This window comes from Chrysochloris asiatica, unplaced genomic scaffold (assembly GCF_000296735.1).
Source record: "Chrysochloris asiatica unplaced genomic scaffold, ChrAsi1.0 scaffold00002, whole genome shotgun sequence".
NCBI lineage: Eukaryota > Metazoa > Chordata > Mammalia > Afrosoricida > Chrysochloridae > Chrysochloris > Chrysochloris asiatica.
This window is the reverse complement of record NW_006408520.1, coordinates 44,261,749-44,283,239: the sequence shown is the minus strand read 5'-3', so window position 1 is coordinate 44,283,239 and position 21,491 is coordinate 44,261,749. Positions and strand designations below refer to the sequence as shown.

The 21,491-nt window shown below is 35.6% G+C and overlaps 1 protein-coding gene across 1 annotated transcript in view; it reads right to left on the bottom strand.

Moving 5' to 3' along the window:
- Positions 1-19,962, bottom strand: part of ELTD1 (EGF, latrophilin and seven transmembrane domain containing 1) — a 188,343-nt gene extending 168,381 nt beyond the window's left edge. The window contains exons 1-2 of the mRNA XM_006831014.1: positions 19,941-19,962; positions 18,358-18,507 (exon numbers count right to left, since the gene is read on the bottom strand). Coding sequence (XP_006831077.1) covers positions 18,358-18,507; positions 19,941-19,962 — 172 coding nt within the window. The remainder of the gene's footprint in view (positions 1-18,357; positions 18,508-19,940) is intronic.
- Positions 19,963-21,491: the final 1,529 nt, after the last annotated feature.

Sequence of the window (21,491 nt, the reverse complement as noted above, 5' to 3'; positions counted from 1 at the left end):
ATCCCTTGTTTCACGGCCTCTTCTGAATCCAGCTTGAACAACTGGAAGTTCTCTGTCAATGTATGATTGTAGCCATTTCTGTATTACCGTTAACACAACTTTACTGTCATGGGATATGAAAGAGATTGTCTGATGATTTCCGCATTCCGTTGGGTCACCTCTCTTTGGAATGGGCACAAACATGGATCTCTTCCAATCACTTGGCCAGATAGTTGTCTTCCAATGTTCTTGGCATAGATGAGTGAGTGCCTCCTGTGCTGACTCATTTTCTTGAGCTCTAGGAAGTATATATTTTACTAGAGTAGAGAAAAACATTAGGTTTTCTAGGCAGGAATAAGCAAGAGCATTAGCCAGTGAATTCAGGCTATCATTTGGAGAAAACAAACAACATGTGGAAAAGAGTGTATCATTTCAGTATTATAATCATAAAATAAGTGGGTTAATACAAAGTTTGAGTTTGACTAAATAGAGCAGATGTTCTCACTATATTTCAACAATTTATTATTTCTGATTGCCCAGTTATGGTCTCTATCCCCAAATGACATTACGTGAAAAACAGTAAGCAGATTTGTAATAAGAATCAGAAAATGTATTAGTTACCGGGGTGCTACAAATGGTTACGTGTTAGACGACTACAAACCAAAATATTGGTGGTTCAAAAGCACCCAGAGCACATTTAGGATCACCAAGAGTTGAAATTCGTACATATGGGTGGTAACTAACAACAGTAAAATAATTTCACCTTTGAGAAAAATCAGTGGAGGAATGTGGACAGAGTCTGGGCATAGGTAAAGGAAATGTTCCCTAGGGTATCTGCTGCTGCTACTACTGTGTGCCATTGAGTCTGTCCTATTAACAAAGACCAAATATTAGGGTTTCTGAGGTTGTAAATCTATATGGGAGCAAAAGCCTCATCTTTCTCCCACAGAGCAGTTAGTGGATTTGAACAGCCTAACGTAACCCACTACTCCACCAGGGATCTCCCACCAGGGATCTTCCACAAGGGGTTACAGTTGTTGTTGTTAAGTGTCGTTGAGTCAGTTCTGACTCATAGCAACCCTGTACAGGCTTTCTGATGAGTGACTGGTGAGTTTGAACAGCCATCCTTACAATTCAAACTGACCTTGAGGTCAAGTGATTATCCCAGGGCACCACACCAGAACTCCATCACAAAGGGATTTTTGTTGTCCTTAAGTGTCGTCAAGTCTGTTCCAACCCATAGCGACCCTGTATAGGGTTTCCCAGGAGTAACAGGTGAGCTTGAACCACTGACCTTGTGGTTCAAACCGGCTTTGCAGTACAGTGCATTAATCCACAGCACCAAAAGAAGTAAGAGTGGGTTATTACAATAAGAGGGGATTCTACTGAGCAGATGAGCTGACGAATATCTTGGCTATTGCAGTTGTAATATAACTTAAAATAATAGATTTTTCTGGCTTCCCTGTTCTTTGTTGTGATCATCTGTTGTTGTTAGCTGCTCTTGAGTCACCCGCAAATAATGGTAGTAATTACATACTACAAAAGAAAATGGTGCTTGGTCTAGCATCATTCATGGTTGATTGAAGATCTGGTCTATTGTGATCCATAAGGTTTGCACTAGTTGTACAAGGGAAGAAATCCTACTGATTGTGTTAATATGGTGACTTGCATTCCTGGCCACTTTATTGTCTTCAAGTCTTAACCTTCTTTAAACAACAGAGTGAGAGGAAGGGGGTCTAGGGGTTTGAGCAACATAAAAGCATTATGATGTGTCAAAGAAGGGACTACTTTTATGATGATTGTTATTGTTGTTAAGTGCCGTCCAGCTGGTGTCACTTATAGCAACCTTATATAAGGTATCTGAGGCTTTAATCTACAGGAGCAGAAAATCTCATTTGTCTACCTCAAAGTGCCTGGTGGTCTTGAACTACTGACCTTGTGGCTCCTAGTCCAGTGATTATCCTATGCAGCCAACTCTTTTATATATGGCCTATTTGAAAAGTTTCCTGGAATCTATTTGGAGGTATAAATTAGATTTTTTTTCTCAACTTCTTTTCTCTTCCTAAAATGAATTATATCCCAGGCAAATTGTTCAATTAATTCACATTTGTGTTTATATTGTTGGCTTTCCTCCAATAGCTGATTTTCCAATAGATGACCTAAATGTGGTACTGGACTGCTAACTGAAAGGTCAGTAGTTCAAATTCACCAGCCTCGCCTCAAAACACTATCCACAGTCTCTATGAGTCAGAACCAAATTGATAGCACTTAACAACAAGATTGTTCAAATAACAAGGTTACTTATCACAGAGAGCTTAGCCCAGGTTTTGCTTGTTGGCCATTACAAAGCCTATTGTGCAAGAAAGCATTCAGAGTTCTCTGTATATGTGCGTGTAGCATAATAATTTTCAGGTGTTATTTCATGTAGCTTAGGTGGGAAGAAGGGAGAAAGGTGACATCATTTTCTCAAAGCCAAAATACAAAGGACTTTGTATAGGGTAGCAATTTTCACTCTCAAGTGTTCCTTTAAGGTAGATGGCAAAATTTTCTTTGAGAGTACTTTCTTGGTTTTATTCTAAGGAAAAACATGAATGGGAAATATAGAGTCTAACCTGAATGACTTTTGGAAAATAAGGTTTCAACCAATAAACCTATCACCTAGATAGACTTCCATTTCCTTGCTTGAAAAGGGAGTGGAAGTATCAAAGCAATGAGGGAAAAAAGCCCCTAATTCTAACCCAGCCTTCTCTTCTATGTGCACTGTACTGTGTCCTCTTTTGTGACATTAGATATTTGCTTTAAAATGTTAATTTGTCAACTTCTCATATATCCTTTCAGATTTCAATGATTTTATTCTTAATTCATTGGACTTAAGGGAGTTAGAGGGACAGGTGTTAAGCACTTGTACCTGATCTGTGAATTCAGTCAACATGTTAACATTTGTAATATGTTTTAACTACCTTAAGTTTGTTTCTGGGAGTCTTGGTGTGGTGCTGTATGATAAGCACTCAAACACAAGGTCAGTTTGAACCAGAAGGCCAGTGGTTCAAACTCACCAGTCGATCCTTCGAAACAATAAACAAGGTCACTATGGGTCAAAACCAACTCGACAGCACTTAACAAAAACAACTAGTTTATTCCTAAAGTAGTCAAAATGAACATACTAGATACATTTTATTTTACTTTTAAACAACTGTATGGCTAATGTAACTGGAAAAAATTTGCTCTGTGTGTGTGTAGATCCTACTAAAACAATTAATCTTTATTTCAATGAGATTTAATTTCCTTATCTGTAGACATACCTCTCAAAGTAGTCTGAGGTTCATATGAGGCAGGTTTTTTTAATGTGCTTTTTCTGGACATATTAATTAATCTGTAAAATAAGGAGAATACAAACCCTTACCTCAGAGAGTTATTATGAGGATTAAAGTCATAAACCTATGTAAATTGCTTAGAATATTGCCTGGTTTACAGAAAAGATTAAAATCAATATCATCTATTATGATTGCCATTTTTATTATTAAGCAGCAAATCTTAAATGTAATTGTTTCATAATAAAGCATTTTATTTTAACATTAAAAAATAGTACCATAAGGATGATGTGAAGTAATGGAAAAAATGGATAATCAAAAGAATGAATAATTAATTTATGAAATAACCATGAGTTGGTTACGAGTATGCTGATGGAAACTGGGACTAAAGCTAACTGACATTCAGAACAAACAAAATATCATCAGTTTTGAAAACTAAAATGTGGAGTTTTAAAATGTTTACAAACAAGTAGATGAATAGCAATCAAAGCAGAAAAATGAATGGGATAAGTTATTTATCGGTATTGAGGGTCCGATCTCCATTAGCCCTTTGATATTCTTTCTTTCATTTTTTTTTTTGAAAACCAAGAAAGGTAAAATAAAGGAAAAGCCCATATTAAGAGGACAATTAACTTAATTTTTTTAATGTCCTACCAGCTCCTAAGGATAGAACTAAACAGAAAATAAATGATAGTGCAGCTACCATGATCAGTTCATATGAAAAGGGAAAACTAATTCTAGAAAATGAATTTTGAATTTCTATTATTATTGATGTTATCTTTACCAACTTAGATTATATGACTCCTATATATATATTAACTTAATGAATTGATAACTCATACATATGTTGACTTAATTAATTTAGTATGAGTCAAAAACAAAACTATAGTTCTTCTGTGCTTGAAAATATACACACTGTAACACTGTCAAGTTGGATGCTATTTCATGTGTGTAAAAGAAATCTTATTTAGGATTTATTTAACACAGAATTTGAATAATTCATTTGGAATATTGAAATTAGGACTCAGCAGGGGTGTATTCATTTTTCCCATCTTGATTTAATTCTCTGTGGGATTAGCTGCCATCTGATAAAACTTTTCTGATTTAAACATGCAATGATCTATCTAGATAATACTGAAAAAATGATTAAAAATAAATGCAGCTTTTACTGTAAGAAAAATTTCTATGATCTCCCATTATAAATTACTTTGGAAATTCTAAATCCTAAATATATGTTCACATGAAACTCTTCTTTTAGATATCAAGATGCTTCTTAATTTACATATCATTCATTCATATAATGGTCCTGTGAGATATACAAGGGACAGGGTGATTTGGAAAATTATTATGGAAACTTAAATGTAAAAAAAAATGACAAGTTACTCAAAAAGTTTTCATAAAAAAAAATTGTGGAGCTGATCAGCAAAACTCATAAGACACTGTTGTTATGTGCTGTTGACTTAACTCCAACTCATAATGACATTTTAAGACAGAGCAGGACAACCCATAGTGTTTCTTACTTTGTAGTCTTTAAGGGACCATATCACAGTGGCAGAAGCAAGGAGCTCAATCGTACAACTGTGATGATGGTACAGCATTGGGGCAGTGTTCCGTTCTATTGTGGAGAAGGTCGCTAGGAGTTAAAACCAACTCAAGGACACCTCACAACAACAAAACAGAAGCACATCGTGGTTCAAGCTTTTCCAAGTTTGTAGTGGTATCTATTTACCTGTGAAGTTCCTGTAGAATGTTTTAAATGCTATTGTTATTGTTGTTAAGTGCTGTCAAGTCAATTCTGACCAATAGCGACCCTATATAGTATTTCTGCGGAGTAGCTGGTGAGTTTGAACTGCCGATCTTGCAGATCAAATGGCTTTGCAGTCTGGTGCATTAATCCACAGTGCCACACCTAAATGCTATTAGGTTTAGAAAAACATTTATTTCACCATGGATTTACTGTTGTTAATGCTGTTGGTTTCTGTAGAGTTAATTCTAACTCAGGGTGAGTGACCCCTTGTGTTCAGAGTAGAAATATTTCACAGGTTTTTCAACGTTGTAACAGTTCAGAAGCAGATTCTTGTCTTCCAAGGTACCTTTACCTTTACACTAAGGGTGGCTTTAGTGCCCTTCATGTTTCAGCTAGTTGTTGAGCACTTAGCTGTTTGCATGACTCAGAGATAACTAGAATTTTAATAAGATATATTTTGCAGGAATAAAGATGTACATGAGCTACGCATTTCCAATTCTTCAAGTATTATATTTTTTTTTACAAATTACTTAAAAATTATGACTTACCCACTTTTGTGAATTGGAAATTATTCAAAACTCTCTATCCAATTTCCAATACTGCAATAAAGGTAAATGAAGACAAGAAAAGTTGCAGAACTTCCAGGAGGTTTAACACTGCGTGATGAGACCTATAAACAGGTTTTCAAAACATGCCCCTCTGAATTCTAAAATGAGAGGCAAGATCAGAAGTGTGGTGCTGTGGGTTAATGCACTGGACAGCAAAGTGGCTTTGAACCAAAAAGACTGGTAGTTCAAGCTCACCAGCTGCTTCTCAGAAAACCTATACAGGGTCACTATGGGTCCGAACTGACTCAAAGGCACTCAACAACAACAATGTGTGGCGTGGAGTCCAGTGTGGTGCTGTGGGTTAATGCACTGCAAAATCAGTTTGAACTGCAAGGTCAGTAGTTCAAACTCACCAGCTGCTCCTCAGCAACTCTATATAGGATCATTATGGGTCAGAATTGATTTGACAGCACTTAATAACAACAACAGTAATGTAGTGCTGAAGCATAAGCACTGGAATGCAAGGTCATTCAAACTCATCAGCTGATGCTCAGAAACCCTACACTGAGTCATGATGAGTTGACACCCACTGATGGCAATTAACAACAATAACAATGAAAGAACATGTCAGAACTGACTCAATGGCAGCTTTTGGTTTTATTTTTCATTGTTTGATGAGAGATAGTCTTCATAGAGTGGCTTAAACCGGGCAGTTTTGACCTGTTTTCAGGATATATAACTTCATAAAAGTTATATATATGTATACACTTTAAAAATAATTTATAAACTTCAAATTTCCCCATATTTACTTTAGACTTCCACTGTATAAAGAAATTAATTGATAATGAGACTATCTACCAGGATATGTTAAATCTAAGCTCATGGACCATCTTTTTTCATTTAACAAAAATGTACAGCTGCTGTACTAAGCAATAAGGGGTATTATTTTTACATTTTTAAAATCACAGTAGGTTTAAAAAATGATAAAACAATAATACTATACCTGCTAAAGTAACTAAGTAATTTTTCCCCCCTCTTAGTCACTGTAAAGGTATTTATAGGATTTTATCATATAAGAAAATGCTTGATCTGTTCCTCTTGATACATTAGTATGCTTTATGGCATTTTAGTACATCTTAAAGAGCACTTTATAAACGATTTGCATGCATAATTACATTATGAATATATATCCAAACAAGCTGGAATACACTGATAATTAAACTGCATATTAGCTTCATCTTCGTTATTTTTCGAGTTAGAAAAATTAACAATGTCTTTCACAAGATGATTTTCAAAGAGCAGATTACATTTATGAGAAGGATTAATTAAAATAATACATCTATCTTTAAACAATAACAAAGCATATGCATCTAAATGAGAACAACTTGAAAGTTAAGACATTTATTCCAGTAATTTTGTTATTACTTAAAACATTTCAAAACTTTTCAAATTGCCTTTAACCCATGCTATTCATGAAAAACAAAAAAACCAAAAAACAAAAAACAAAAAAACCTTTGCAATTTCATAATTGCACTATTAAAAACACATATATACACATTTTGGCCATTAAAGCAACCACTTTATCCATTAGATTTGATTGCTGTGTTTCTTGTTTTTTCTGGAAATTATAACCACTGTCAAACTTTCTTTGCCATATCTATGTTGTTGTTAAGTACATAGCAACTCTGTATAAGATTTCTAAGGAGCAATCATGGTCAGCAATCCAGTGCTTATCCTACAGCACCACATCAGGTCTACATATCTGCATATATGAATATACACATTTCCTTATAGTAATACTTTTGGCCTATGCCAGTCAAAAAGAATTGCTACTAGGTTTTCAGTTCATATATTTGTTGTTGTTACTAAGTGCCATCATAAACAGGTTTATTCCAAACAAAATGTGTGAAGTGAATATGAAATATTTACATATAAAGATCAAAGAGTGCCACCTTCAGTATAAATTGTACCTCAATGTAAAGAAACCAAGAGTCCTCACAACTGAACCAATCAATAGCATCATGATAAATGGAGAAAAAGTTGACGTTGTCAAAGATTTAATTTTGCTCAGATCAACCATCTACACTCATGGAAGCAGCAGTCAAAAAATCAAACAACGTATTGCATTAGAGAAATTTGCTACACGAGACAAAGATGTCAGTGTGAGGACTAAGGTGCCCATGATCCAAGTCACGGTATTTTCAATAGCCTCATATGCATGTGAAAGTTTGACCATGAATAAGAAAGACTGTAGAAAAATCAATGCATTTGAATTATGGTGTTAGATTAAATATTGAAAGTACCATGGACTGACAGAAAAAAAAAAAAAAAAAAAACATCGAGGATGCTCCTTAGAAATAAGGATTGTGAAACTTTGTCCCTGTGTGTTTTGAACACATTGCCAGGAGAGACTGGTCCGGGGAGAAGTGCATTATGGTTGGTAAAGTGTAGGAACAGAGAAAGATTGACACAGTGGCTGCAGCAAGTGTAACAGTTGTGAGGATGGCACAGGATGGGACAGTGTTTCATTCTATTGTACATAGAATTGCTATGAGTCAAAACCGACTTGACAGCACCTAACTCAGCAAAAAACATATCTCTGTGATCAGTGGATGGCTGAAGTCAAGTTCTCTCCTTAATACATGTCTCAAGATTCAAGAGTGCCTTCAAAAAAAAAAAAAAAGCAGGTCCAATGAAAACAATGGTTTCTGTCTGAGAGCATCTCTTTGCCAGTAAACTGCAAGGCAGAAAAATCAACTCAGAAGGTTATGGTAATTGTGTTTTGGGATTTTTTAAAGGGTCATCTTGATAGATCTTCTGGAAGAACACAGGACAGTCATGGGGGCTTATTATGAAGGACATTTGAAGAAAATTGAAAACAGCATTGGAGAAAAAGACCTAGAAAGTTACACAGAGGAATTTGTTTCTACCAAAAAACAATGTACTGGCACACTCTACAGGATAGTAAGGGCTTTCCTATAAGAATTCCAGTGGGAAACCTTAACCTATCCAGTCTACAGTCCTGATCTTGTCCCTTCAGACTTTTTCTTGTTCCCCAAAGTCACAAAGCATGATCTGAGTCCCTTTATGCCCAAACTACCCATGTGATGTGGTGTAAGTTAAAGGACAAAACATTCTCTGGAAAAGGATGTTTGTTGTTGTTATTAAGTGACACTGAGTCAGTTCTGATTCATAATGACACTGTATAGGATTTCCAAAGGACAGTTGGTGGGCTTGTACTGCCCACTTTGTGATTAACAATCCAGTGCTTATCCTACAGTACCACAACAGAAGGGTTAGAGAAATGGAAACATCACCTTCAGTGGTTTATAGACTTAGATGGAGGATATATTGATAAACAATGCCATCACATTTTTATATTATTTTTTAAATTAGGATTTCTATGGTTGTGTAGCAGAGTTCCTTGACTTACTCTTTTATATACATATTATAAAGTAAGTATTTTATAAAATTTTAAGTAATAATGACATCATTGTAATAAGTGAACAAATTTACAAAAACAATTGTGTAAGTAATGGGCAGTATTAACACATGTGATTCTAATATTTTTTAAATCATTTATCGCACCTGTTAGTCACACCTCCAAAAAGTCAAAAGGCATAAATATTTGTCTCTATCTCTACCTTAGTATTTATCTGTCTAGTTAAATGAGAAACACGGAAATATAATGTAAAGAATAAAATTATTTTTCCTGTCCATATTTCTATTATGGAAATTATCACCGCATTAAGTGTTTAAAACTAAAGTTACTATTTGTAGTTTAATCAGTATAGCTAATTGTGTTATCTGAAGTGAATGTAAATACTGTCTATACACATATGTATTTTGTATGCCCTGCATCTGCTCTGATAACTATTGGTTTGTACATTTTGATAAGAAGCTTCTTTATTAAAAATGAAAAAAAAAAAAAAAACTGTTATGGAAACAATCACATGTCCTCAGCACTGGCATTTTGGCCCAGGCAAAACCATGCTAGTGGACAATTTTAATTAATACTTCTTCAATATTAATTTTCAACTTGAGAAGTACTGTTTTCTTTGCTTTTATCAGTGTCCTATTGCTCTCTAGTGTACTATAAGTTTGTGTCAATTGAGTTTTACAAGTACATATACTGCTATTAGATATTGATGAAAATCTGCTTTTTAAACAGTATGTCTCCCTGAAGGTAGGCACCAAGACTTCATTATTTTCTATAATATCTCTGTGATGCAATTCATAATAGTCATATCCCAAGCTGTAAAAAATTTTGCATATATAAATGCTGTCAATTACAGCCTTCCTGTACCTTCCTCTCCTCACCTGGGCAATTGCTTTTCTCTGACCCATTCTGATCCCATCAAATTCCCAAGCAGGCAGCCCCAATATTATTTATATGATAGTAAAAAGCAGGAAAAGTCCCCATTTCTTCTACATATTCTTACACCCAAATATAATTGTCCCCCTTGCTCATTTTCCTAATTCTCCTCTCACAGCTTAGTCCAGTGCAAGCAATATTAATGTTTTTAGATGTACACAAAGGTCCTCTCAACATCTTTCCAACTTTCCCTCCCTGTTTAATACTGTCTCTGTTACCTAGGATGGGGTGGGGTCTCTCAATCCTTATGTTTATTATAATTACACACCAGAGGGTTACCAAAAAATGTGGTTGAGAAGCATAAGGAATAGCAATAATAATATGTTTAAGAACTAAAATAACTTAAACTTAAAAGTTAAATATTATCAAAAATTGCAAGCCTTTGAATGTATCCCCAAATTTCTTCAAAATATCTCCATTTCTTTCCTTAAAACACCACTATCAGGATAAGTATGTAAATAAATTCATATTAGTATTCACCATCATATATACCTCAAAAAGATGTTAAAATAGTAAGTTAATTTCTAGTAAAATACTATTCTACCAACTTTGCTGAAAAAATATACTACACTTAATAATTATTTTTAAGACAACTAGTGATATTCTAGAGGACCACTGGTGGAATAGTGGGTTTCAATTGGGCTGTTAACCACAAGGTCAGCAGTTCAAATCCACCAGTTGTTCTACAGGAGAAAGATAAGGCCTTCTGTTCCCATAAAAATTTGCAGCCTCCCATAAAGATTTTCAGTCTCAGAAACCATATGTAGGGTGGTTATGAGTTGGAATCTACTTATAGCAATAGGTGTGGTTTGGTTTCTAAGAGTTTCTGAATTGTGGAAACAGTTAAGCACTCTCCTACTAGCTGAAAGTGCTTTAGAAGACAGGTCTGATGATTGCTTCTTAAAAAGTCACAGTTCGGAAAGCAGTTCTACTCTATCCACATGGGGTCTCAGTGAGTCAGAATTAACTCAACATCAACTAATAGTAACTCTGACCTGTGTGGATTTGTGGATGCCTGGTGTGGCACTGTGAATTAATGAGCCAGACTGCAAAGCCATTTGAACTACAAGGTCCATGGTTCAAAGCTCACCAGCCGCTCCTTGGAAACCCTATACAGGGTTGCGATGGGTTGGAACCAACTCAACGGCACTTAACAACAACAACAACAGAAGGTGTGGTGTTGTGGATTAATGCGCTGAACTGCAACGTCGCTTTGAACCTCAAGGTCAGCATTTCAAGCTCACCAGCTGCTCCACAGAAGCCCTATACATGGTCGCTATGGGTTGGAATCAACTCAATGGCACTTAACAATAACAGAATGTTGGGAGTCCTGGTGTGACACTGTAGGATAAGCACTCGACAGCAAGGTCAGTTTGAACCAACAAAGTTCATGGTTCAAACCAACAAAGTTCAGGGTTCAAACTCACCAGTGACTTCTTGGAAACTCTATTCAGCACTAGACTTGACAGCACTTAACAACAACACGAACAACAGAGAAGGCTGAGATACTGGGAGTTAACTTCTAACTTTATCACTTAGTTTTGTGACAATGGGAAGCTCACAAAGGCTTACAAAGTCTCACTTCTCTTACATGTAAATTGCTTAGCATGGAATTCAATAGATGTTGTTACAACTGGTCATAAAGGTATTTGGAAATAAAGACTTTTTCATTTCAAACTACAGATGTGAGAATTTTTAAGTGGGAGTGGTATAAGCAAAATGTATTGTTCAAATATAAAGAAATAACATTTTTACAAGGATAATTGAGTCTTTAGTAGGTTGGCTCTTGCTAATCCAATCTTGACCTGTCTAAAGGAGTCAAGTTTCCAATGCATATAATACAATTCCACTGTTTAATATCTGTCAATTGCTATTCTTTGCCAAAGTTGATATCCTTGGCATTCTGACTAAATTTCACTACTACTTCCCCTAAATAAATATACACTTTCAAATTGAAATAGTTGGATCGTCTTAAAAAATCTCATACAGTAAATTCCTGAGTTAAGAATGCTGACTTACAGACATCTCATACTTAAAAACAGATTGTCCTATGCACTCATTGCCACTGAGGCAATTCCAACTCATAGTAGCCCTACATAGAGTTCCTGAGATTATAAAATCTTTACAAGAACAGATAGCCACATCTTTCTCCTTCAGAGAGGTAGGTGGGTTTGAACCACTGACCTTGTGATTAAGTAGGTCATTGTATTTTAACATGGAGCTAAATACAACAGCTCATAACAACTGCATGCACTACTTGTATGTCACTCAAAAACACATTGAAAACAAAACAAAACACATTGAGTAGCTTGAGGAAGAATGACTCCACTTTTTAAATCTGATTTATTTGCTATTTACATTGGGTTGAGTGTGTAACCAGTTTAATATTTGCTCTTATTTACTCTTGTAACCATACCTCCAAAGCACAAGTCTGATGCAAGTACTAGTGATGTATCAAAAGAAAAAGAAAACTATCATGATTGAAAATAAAAGTAGAAATAATAAAGTCATATGAAAGAGGTGAAACACCATCAGTCTTTGGGAAAGCTTTAGGCTACAATCAGTTAACAATTGGAACAATTTTAAAGGACAAAGGGAGAATAATAGCACATACAAAAGGCTCTGCCCCAATGAAAGCTACAAATATTACTAAGTAATTCAGTGGTTTAATTATTTAAATAGAATGCCTACTGATAATGTCATTAGAAGATCAAATGCCTACTAGCTTTACATTAGCAAGAACAGGCTCCAAGACTTTTCAATGACTTAAGAGCTGCATATGCATCAAGTGAAGGAGATTGAGAAGAATGAAGAATTTGCTGTGAGTAGAGGTCAGTCAATCATAAAAAAATTAGGGTAAATTTACATAATATTGAACTACAAGGTAAAACAGTAAACGACAACCTACATCTTATGAGTGATTTTCCTGAAATGTTCAAAAAAAAATGAGGAGGCAGGTTATTTGTCTAACCAAATATTTAATGCAGACAAGAAAGGAATTACATTTCAAAAGAGGGGAAAAATGCACCAGTAATAAGGCATCAGAGGATAGGCTAACAGTATTGCTTGGGGATAATGTATCCAGAGATTTCCAGCTTGTGTGTCACTCCCTAAATCTGAAGGCTCTTTGCCTTATTCTTAAGACACATTTGTCCATTATTTGGAAGGCAAATGCAAAGGTATGGAATCATGTTGTCCCTGTTGCTGAACATTATTGCTTGGGCAGGAAAACTTCTTTCAAGATCCCCCTTGTGCTTGAGAAGTTACCTGGATATTCAAGTACTACAGATAACCTTCATCCTAAGGTATGGGTTATATTTTAACCTCCCAACACAACATGGATCAGGGAGTCATAACCTCCTTTAAGGTTTTTTTACCTTCCCATAAGCAATCAGGGTTATCCTAGACTATGTGATGAGTTTAAAGTGGTTTGAAGGTATTACCTCATCTATGAGGCCTTCAAAAATGTTGCTGAGTCTTGAGATGAAGTAAAGCAGTCAAATATGAAAAGAATGTAAAACAAATTGTGCCCCCAATTTGTGCATGCTTTTCAGGGGTTCACAGCTGACAATATTGCTGAAGTCAGGCAAGTTGTGGTTCATACTGGTAATCAATTGTAGTTTCACATTTATATATAGTTAATTATACTACTGTATTCTTAGTAGTATGTTTAGGATATTTTAGTGTATTTGGAAGTGTTTCTTATGCATGGAAAGGTAAACTATAAATTATATACTAAGACAAACCTGTGACAAACTGACACTTGATAAAAACCTTATGTAACTGGTCTAACTTGCCTACGTATCCAACATAAAGACAGACTTAGGAACAGATCTCATTAGTAACCTGGGGACTGTCTGTATATGTACTTTGTCAGTCTTGATAAATCTTATTTATTCTTCAATGTCACCTCCACTTGGAAAACTTCCTTGAAATAGTTTGTGCACCTCAAATATGCTGTAGAGGTATTTTTGTAACACTGCATCATAGCCATTAATATTTCTCTGTGCCGCTCACTATTTAAAAAACAGTTTCTTGAAATCAAGGCCAATTCCTTATTCATCATTTCATTCAAAGGCATATCAGTATTCATTAATCAAAGGTTTTAGATAGACAGGTTCAAATCTTGGATCTGACACATATTTATTGTATCACTTCAGCTGCTCACTTAGTCTTTTAGGATTTAATTTTCTCACAGAAAAAATAAGAAGCTAATTAGCACATGGGGATTTTGTGCTAATGAATACCTTGGACTCAGTATACAGCAGATGTTAGTTATTCTGATGACAACTGTGGTGACACTTATGAAGATAGTCAATATTTATTCAATAAAAATATGATTGAATGGAAGCAATTCATCATTATTAAACTGTATTTCTATGGGACCACACAATCTAAATTCCAAAGAAATTGATCAAATAAACTCTTGTACCAGAGCTCATATAACAATGTTAAGCATTACCATAACCTTTACTGGTACATCTCTGAGGAAGCCAAATATCTTGATGAGGATGAGAATGATGATGATGATGATGAAGGCACCAAAAGAAAGCAACTTCTATTTCACAATCAGCATGCATGCTCGAAAAAGCCCTGGTGATGTGGTAGGTTAAGTATTGGGTGGATAACCAAAAGTCAGTGGTTCAAACCCACCAGCAGCTCCTCGGGAGAAAGAGGAGGCTTTCTGTTTCTGTAAAGATTTATAGACTCAGAACCCTAGGAAGCAGCTCCACTCTGCCTTATAGAGTGGCTCTGAGTCAAAATCAACTGGATGGTAGTTTACGGTTGCTCTAGAGTATAATTCCTATCTCATCATTTCTTTACCTAAAACCAATCTTAGGAAAAGATGGGGGAAATTAGGAACATTTAAAGATGAAAAATTCAAAAATGAGTGTCCAAGCCCAAAATATGACCTAAAATATTTTGCAGTCCAGGGTACAGTAATTTAAGCTTAATTCTAAAGAGCATACTAAATATATATTGGATAATATGACAATATCTGTCAGTATATTAATTAAATATGAAAGCCATGGCTTTAACAGTTCTAAGCGGCCCTTATAAACTTCAGATAGTAAATATAAAAACAAATACATGCAACATTTTTTAATAAGAAGGGGTTTTAAGTTAACATAAACATGAAATTAAAAAAGTAAAAAAATTCTCATGGCAAATTGTGTTCTGTGTGAAAAGAAACTACATATCAAAATAACTTGTAGTATTTTTTTCAAAGAAAAATATTTTTTGCTCTTTAGCTAACTATTGACTTAAACAGCAGAGGAGGGGATATTGCATTGGAAATTGAAAGAAGTATTTTGAAGGAAATCATTAAAAACATGAGTATAAGCATGCTGTTTACTGAAGGCCCAAATTGTGAAAAACATTGATGTAAATGATGGCAATTATGACAGTTGAAAAGTATCTAAATAACAAAAAGGAAAAAGCTGCTTATGAAGTAGTATGGCACAATTTGTAATGATTAGCAGCAAAGCACACTAATATGTTTGAAGCAATATTTTGAAGGTCATGCTACTATCAACTTGCCATAATGCCATTCAGTTAAATATGCAATAAAAATCTAAGATTATTTATGGAGAGAATAATGTAGTGTCTGTAGAATAGTATATTACAAAATCTTGCTGTATGTACAAGCAGAAATGTCTGATCTAATGCACCATTAAGCAACTGCAGCTTTGCTCTATATTTTTTAAACATTAAACTAATTATGATGGGACTTGGTTTCACTATATACTGCATGTTTAATCTTTTTTAAGAGCCTATCAAATTGAATCACGAGATACAAGTTGTTTATGCTATAAGCATACATATGCAATATTAACAATGTACAATATCCTGGCTTAATTAGAAAAAGTCCATGTTGTCTTAAATACATTTAGCAGTGTAATACCACACGGTTCTAATTTGAACTCACCATTTAATTATATTTTAAAACTAATTTATAAGACTTGGAACTTTTTTCTCTCTCTACTACACAAAGTGTTGGTCTATTAACCCAATTAAAACTAGCTTCTAATAAAAATGAAAGAGAAGATAAAAGAGATTTAATGAAGCTTGAAAAGAGGAAAGGCATTGTCCTGGTTGAGACCACAGACAAGAAATGACTTAAAATCGATTACCACATGACAATCTATTTACCAAATACACTGGCACCCAACAAAGACCTCTGGCATTCTCCCTCTGGGTTCTAGTCTGAGGTACTATAAGCAGGTTCTGGTTTTCAAGAATATAACGTCTTTTCATATCTTTTATCTCTCTATTTCCATTTCCTACTATCAAGTTGAGCAAGAGAAAATCCCAAATCCCTCAATATCATCTCCACATTCAGATTTTCTTAGGAGCCATCAATTTAGTTCCTACTCATAGTGACCCATGTAACAACAGAGTAAAGCACTGCAAGTCTTATGCAATTGTAACAACTGTTGCTATGTTTAGCCCACTGTGTCAATTCACCTCATTCAGGGTCTTCCTCTTTTTAGCTGATTTTTACTTTACCAAGCATGAAGTCCTTTTCCAGGAACTGGTCCCCCTTAACATGTTCAAAGTACTTGAGGCAAAATCTTTTCATCCACATTCTTAATAGCATTCCAACTGTACTTCTTCCAAGACACATCAGTTTGTTTTTTCTGACAGTCTATAGTATATTCAATGATGTATGTCAGCACCATATTAGTTCTTCTCCAGTATTCCTTATTCATTGCCCAGCTTGAATTATTCATTTACAGGCATATAAAATGATTGTACCTACTTTGGGTCAGATGCTTCTTAATCCTCAAGATGACATCTTTGCATTTTAACACTTTAAAGAGTTCTTTTGCAGCAGATTTTCCCAATGCAATGGGAATTTGATTTCTTGACTGCTACTTCCATGGGACTTGATTATGAGCACAAGAAAAATGCAAACTTTTATAGTTTCAATATTTTCTTTGTTTGACAACATTTTGCTCATTAGTCCAGTTGTGAGGATTTTTATTTTCTTTATGTTGAAATGCAATTCACACTGAAGGCTGTAGTCTCTGATTTTCATCAGTTAAGATCTTCAAATCCTCTTTGCTTTCAGCAAGCAATTGGGGTGTTGCATTCTTCTTTCTCAAGTACTCCAACTTCTCAGATTATTTGTTCAGCATACAGATTTGTGTTAAAAGATATAACCCTGACACATAACTTTGCTAGTTTTAAAACATGCAGTATCCCCTTGCTCTGTTCAAATGACTGCCTCTTTGTCTACACAAGACGTTGTTGTTATTGTTTTTAAGTGCCATCCAGTCAGCTCCGAACTATAGCGACCCTGTGTAGGTTTCTGAGGAGCAACTGGTGAATTTCAACTGCCAACCTGGTAGTTCAATCGGCTTTGTTTATGTATTGTTGTTGTGTTGTGAAGTGCCGTCGAGTCGGTTCTGACCCATAGCGACCCTGTATAGGGTTTCCAAGGAGCAGATGGTGAGCTTGAACTGCTGACCTTGCAGTTAAAACGGATTTGCAGTCTGGAGCATTAACCCATAGCGCCACACCATATATGTATGTTGTTGTTGTTGTTAAGAGCCGTGGAGTCGGTTACGACTCATAGTGCCCCTGCACAGGGTTTCCGAGGCTGTAAATCTTTACGGAAGCAGAAAGCCTCATCTTTCTCCTGCGGAACAGCTGGTAGTTTCAAACTGCCAACCTTGAGGTTAGCAGCCCGCTTCGTGACCACTACGCTACCAAGGCATAGGTTACGCATAATTCAATTAAGTGTTCTGGAATTCCCATTCCTTACAATGTTATTCATAATTTGTTATGATCCACACATTGAATGCCTTTACATAGTCACATGCATTGTTACTATTATGTGCCATCGAGTTGGTGCTGACTCACAGAGATCCTGTATAGGGCTTCTGAGGAGCAGCTAGTGGGTTTGAACTACCAACCTTTTAGACAGCAGTCCTGTGCTTATCCTACAACACCACACAAGGGCGGGCTCCTCACATACTTACTCAGGTACTAAAGAAGTTACATGAGAGTGAAACACACCCTTATAGCCTGAAGGCCAAAAACCTTTGCTCCTCTGGTCTCAAAGTTATTGACTCTGCTCTCCAGAATTTAGTTATCCCTCATGACAATCTTTAGCATTCACACTAAAACTAAGGTAGAGCATGTAGTCATGAATAATCAATAATCAAGTATCGAAATTTTGGCCTGGTTAGTTCAAACTTATTGATTAGTTTAGCTTTTTAACACAAAACAAGCTAATTGCTAGACTTTTACCTCAGAATTAAGGTAGCTGTGAGTCGTACCCAACACTTCAGCAACAACTTCAGAATTATTTTTACAATAAAATCCAAGACAATTATCTCAGAACTTATTTTTACAATAAAATCCAAAGAAGTATTAAAGATTGTTTACCTTTACAAATTGTGACACCATTTCCTGAAAATCCCATTTTACAGTAGCAGGCTTCAACTCCATTCTGTATTTCACATTTTGCATTTGGGAGACAAGGTGTCTTGGTGCAATTTTGCGAATAGGTACAATCCAGCAAAGTGGAAAAACCCACTAAATAAAATAGAGAAATATATCTTTTCAAAAAGAAAAAAAAAAAAAAAACCTCTATATGTTGCTGAGTTAAAGCACAAGTACATAATAGCACTTTGTCAGTTGTAATACTGATAGCCCATTATCATCTTTTCTCTACAAAAAATTTTAAACACTTTTTTCTTTCCATTTAGATAAATGGATTATGAGATTGTTCTCAAAGGAAATTTCAGCTAAGTAACAGCACAAAAGCAGGTAAACAAACCGATTAGGACTTTTCATCATTCTCAAATTCATCAAGTAAATCTCAACTAAGCTAAAATGTAGTAAACAGCCCAATTTTATAAAGAAAACAGCATTCTGAAGATGCTTGTACCATAGACATCAAACACATGTACAGCTGTTCACCCTGAGGTGTGATACTTTCAAAGGTAACTTTGCATGATTGTAAAGCAATTTTCTCTCTCTAGGAGAAATTCTGTGCAGAAATCAAAGCAAATTGGGTATTCAAATTCAAATCTGTTGTATTTTTCAATGAAGAGCAACAATCTTAACATCCCTGAGAACAAATGTGATGATTATTTTTTCTTTGTTGTAATGATCAATTTTAATTTTGTCTTTTCAATAATAAAATTTCCTTTACTCTTTTTTCAACTAAGAGAAATTAAAACAAAACATGATGATCAAAGATTGATCTTTATGAAATAGAATACCACACAAACATGACCCAGAAATAAGAAGCATAAAAAAGAACACTTTATTTCAGAGTTACTGAAAATAAAGTTGGAAATGGTATTTTGTGGACTGCTAGGATAAGATAAGAAAAACATTAGGAAGTTCCCTTTTTTATTGTTGTTCTAGGCCTTCAGAAGAGAAGCCTGTTTAGGGATGGACAGTTATGAATCATGCAAGTTATTGTTCTGAAAACAGTCATCTGAGATAAATTGTCCTTATCTGGTACCAAGAGATTCTTAAGCATTCAATTCTAAATTCCAGTCTCACATAGGACACTACATGCTGTCTAAACCAGAATTAATTTGCTTTCAAAGATTTGATTTATTATCTTCTTTCACAGCTTCACCAAATGGTATTTTAAATACACCCAAAGTCTAAGCGGGCAATCCCCTCAAAATGCCAAGAAGCCTCCCATAGGTGTTAAAAGTTTTGGATTTCAAAAGGTCAGAGGAAAGGTCAAAGTCTCATTCTTTAGGCATCCTTGAGACCATAACAGAAGAAATTTAAAAAGGTAACTAGTCCCTAGGCCCTAAATCCTCAGAGTTGAAAGGCCAAGAATACAATCATCCTGAGAATGATTCCTCTTCTCTTTGGCGGGGAAAGAGAAGTGGTTTGCCAAATCCACTTGTAAAGTAAATTACACCTTATAAAGATCCCTTCCCCACAAGTGGAACTGCCTATCCCACAACTTCAGGTGACCTGGGGAGCTGAGCACTCACCTAGGAGCGGGAGGAGTTTCATTGGCGGCGGCCGCGTTGGTGGCAGTGGCTGTGAGCAGGGCGGGAGTGAGGGCTTGTGTACCCGGGACACAGCTGGGCGGGGGCAGCAGAGACCCAGCTCCGGACTCTGTGACGTGCTGGCTTCCTCCGGACACCTTCCGGCCTCCTTTGTGTGAGTGTGTGTTTCAAGACCCAAGTCTACAGGCCATGTCCGGCCTCAGACCCCTTCCCCCACTCCTCCTGAGCGCCACAATTTTAGGCTACCCACCTGAGCACTCTTATAAACCCTCTACAGAATCATTGTGGCCCCAAGTGCAAACTCAGAGTGCTGAGTGTCACCATCAAAGACTGCTCTAATAGCCAGAGCTCTCCCCTGGGCCTATGGAATGTTCCTCCAGAGAGCATCTAGAGCTGAATAGGTTTTAGGGATCCTGTCTTGCAATCTGACTCCCAGGACATAGAGTTCTTTCATTCACTAATAGTCATAAGGTGCAGTAAAGAACTGTAGATCTGAATCTTGGCAATGAGGCATTTTCAGTACTCCGTCCTCACCTTGTTGGAAGTCAGGGTTCAAAATATAAAATAATATATAGTCTACTGTGCTGCACTTTGGATTGTGCCAAAAATGACTAAAAAGTCAACAAACAAAAAAGAAAGTTTCAAAAATAGAACAGCTATGCAAGCACAAGATAGTATTTTCCATTTCAGTTAAGTCCAACCCACTGAAGACTCATTCCCCAAATAACTTGCCCATGTATTTTTTTTTCTTTTTTCACTATATAGATAGATAGATAGATAGATAGATTATAGAAAAATAGGTCAATAAAATTGAAATACAGGTACAATTCTAACTAAAAAAAGTCGGGAAAAACTAATCTATAGTGACAGAAACTAGATCTGTGGTTTGACAGCAGAGAAGTACAAAGGACAATTTTGAAGTGAGGTGATGGAAATTTCTTGATGGGAATGGTAATTGAATTTGTCAAAATTCATTCAACTGTATATTTTAAATTGATAAATTTTATTAAATGTAAATTAAAGTTGATTTAGACAAATAAAATGACTAATGTTTGTGGCATCTACACAAACCATTTTATCTTTAAATATGCCTTGACCACACTCCATATTCATTCTGTGTACTTTAACTAATGTCTACTGAAAATCTGTGATATATATATATATATATATATATATATATATATATATACCCTCACAGTTATGAACAAACCAAGATCCTTGGCCTACAAACAGCTTACCAACTCATGGGGCCAATAATTTAACTAGCGTTAGTCACAATGACACAAATGCTTATGGATAGACATATTGCTCTGGTCCTCCACATCATATTCCTATACCCTATATAGTTTAATTTCTATAAAAAGATCCTAAAAGAGATGCCACCATTGATGAGAGAAATGGCAAACATAGGTGTTGAGTGGCTTGTTCAGAGTCATAAAGCTGGTCTAAGAGACTGACCTGGATTCAAACCCAGGCTATTTTCCTCATGAATTGTAGTCTCAGTCACCCAGCAAGAATGAGGCATTATCAGAT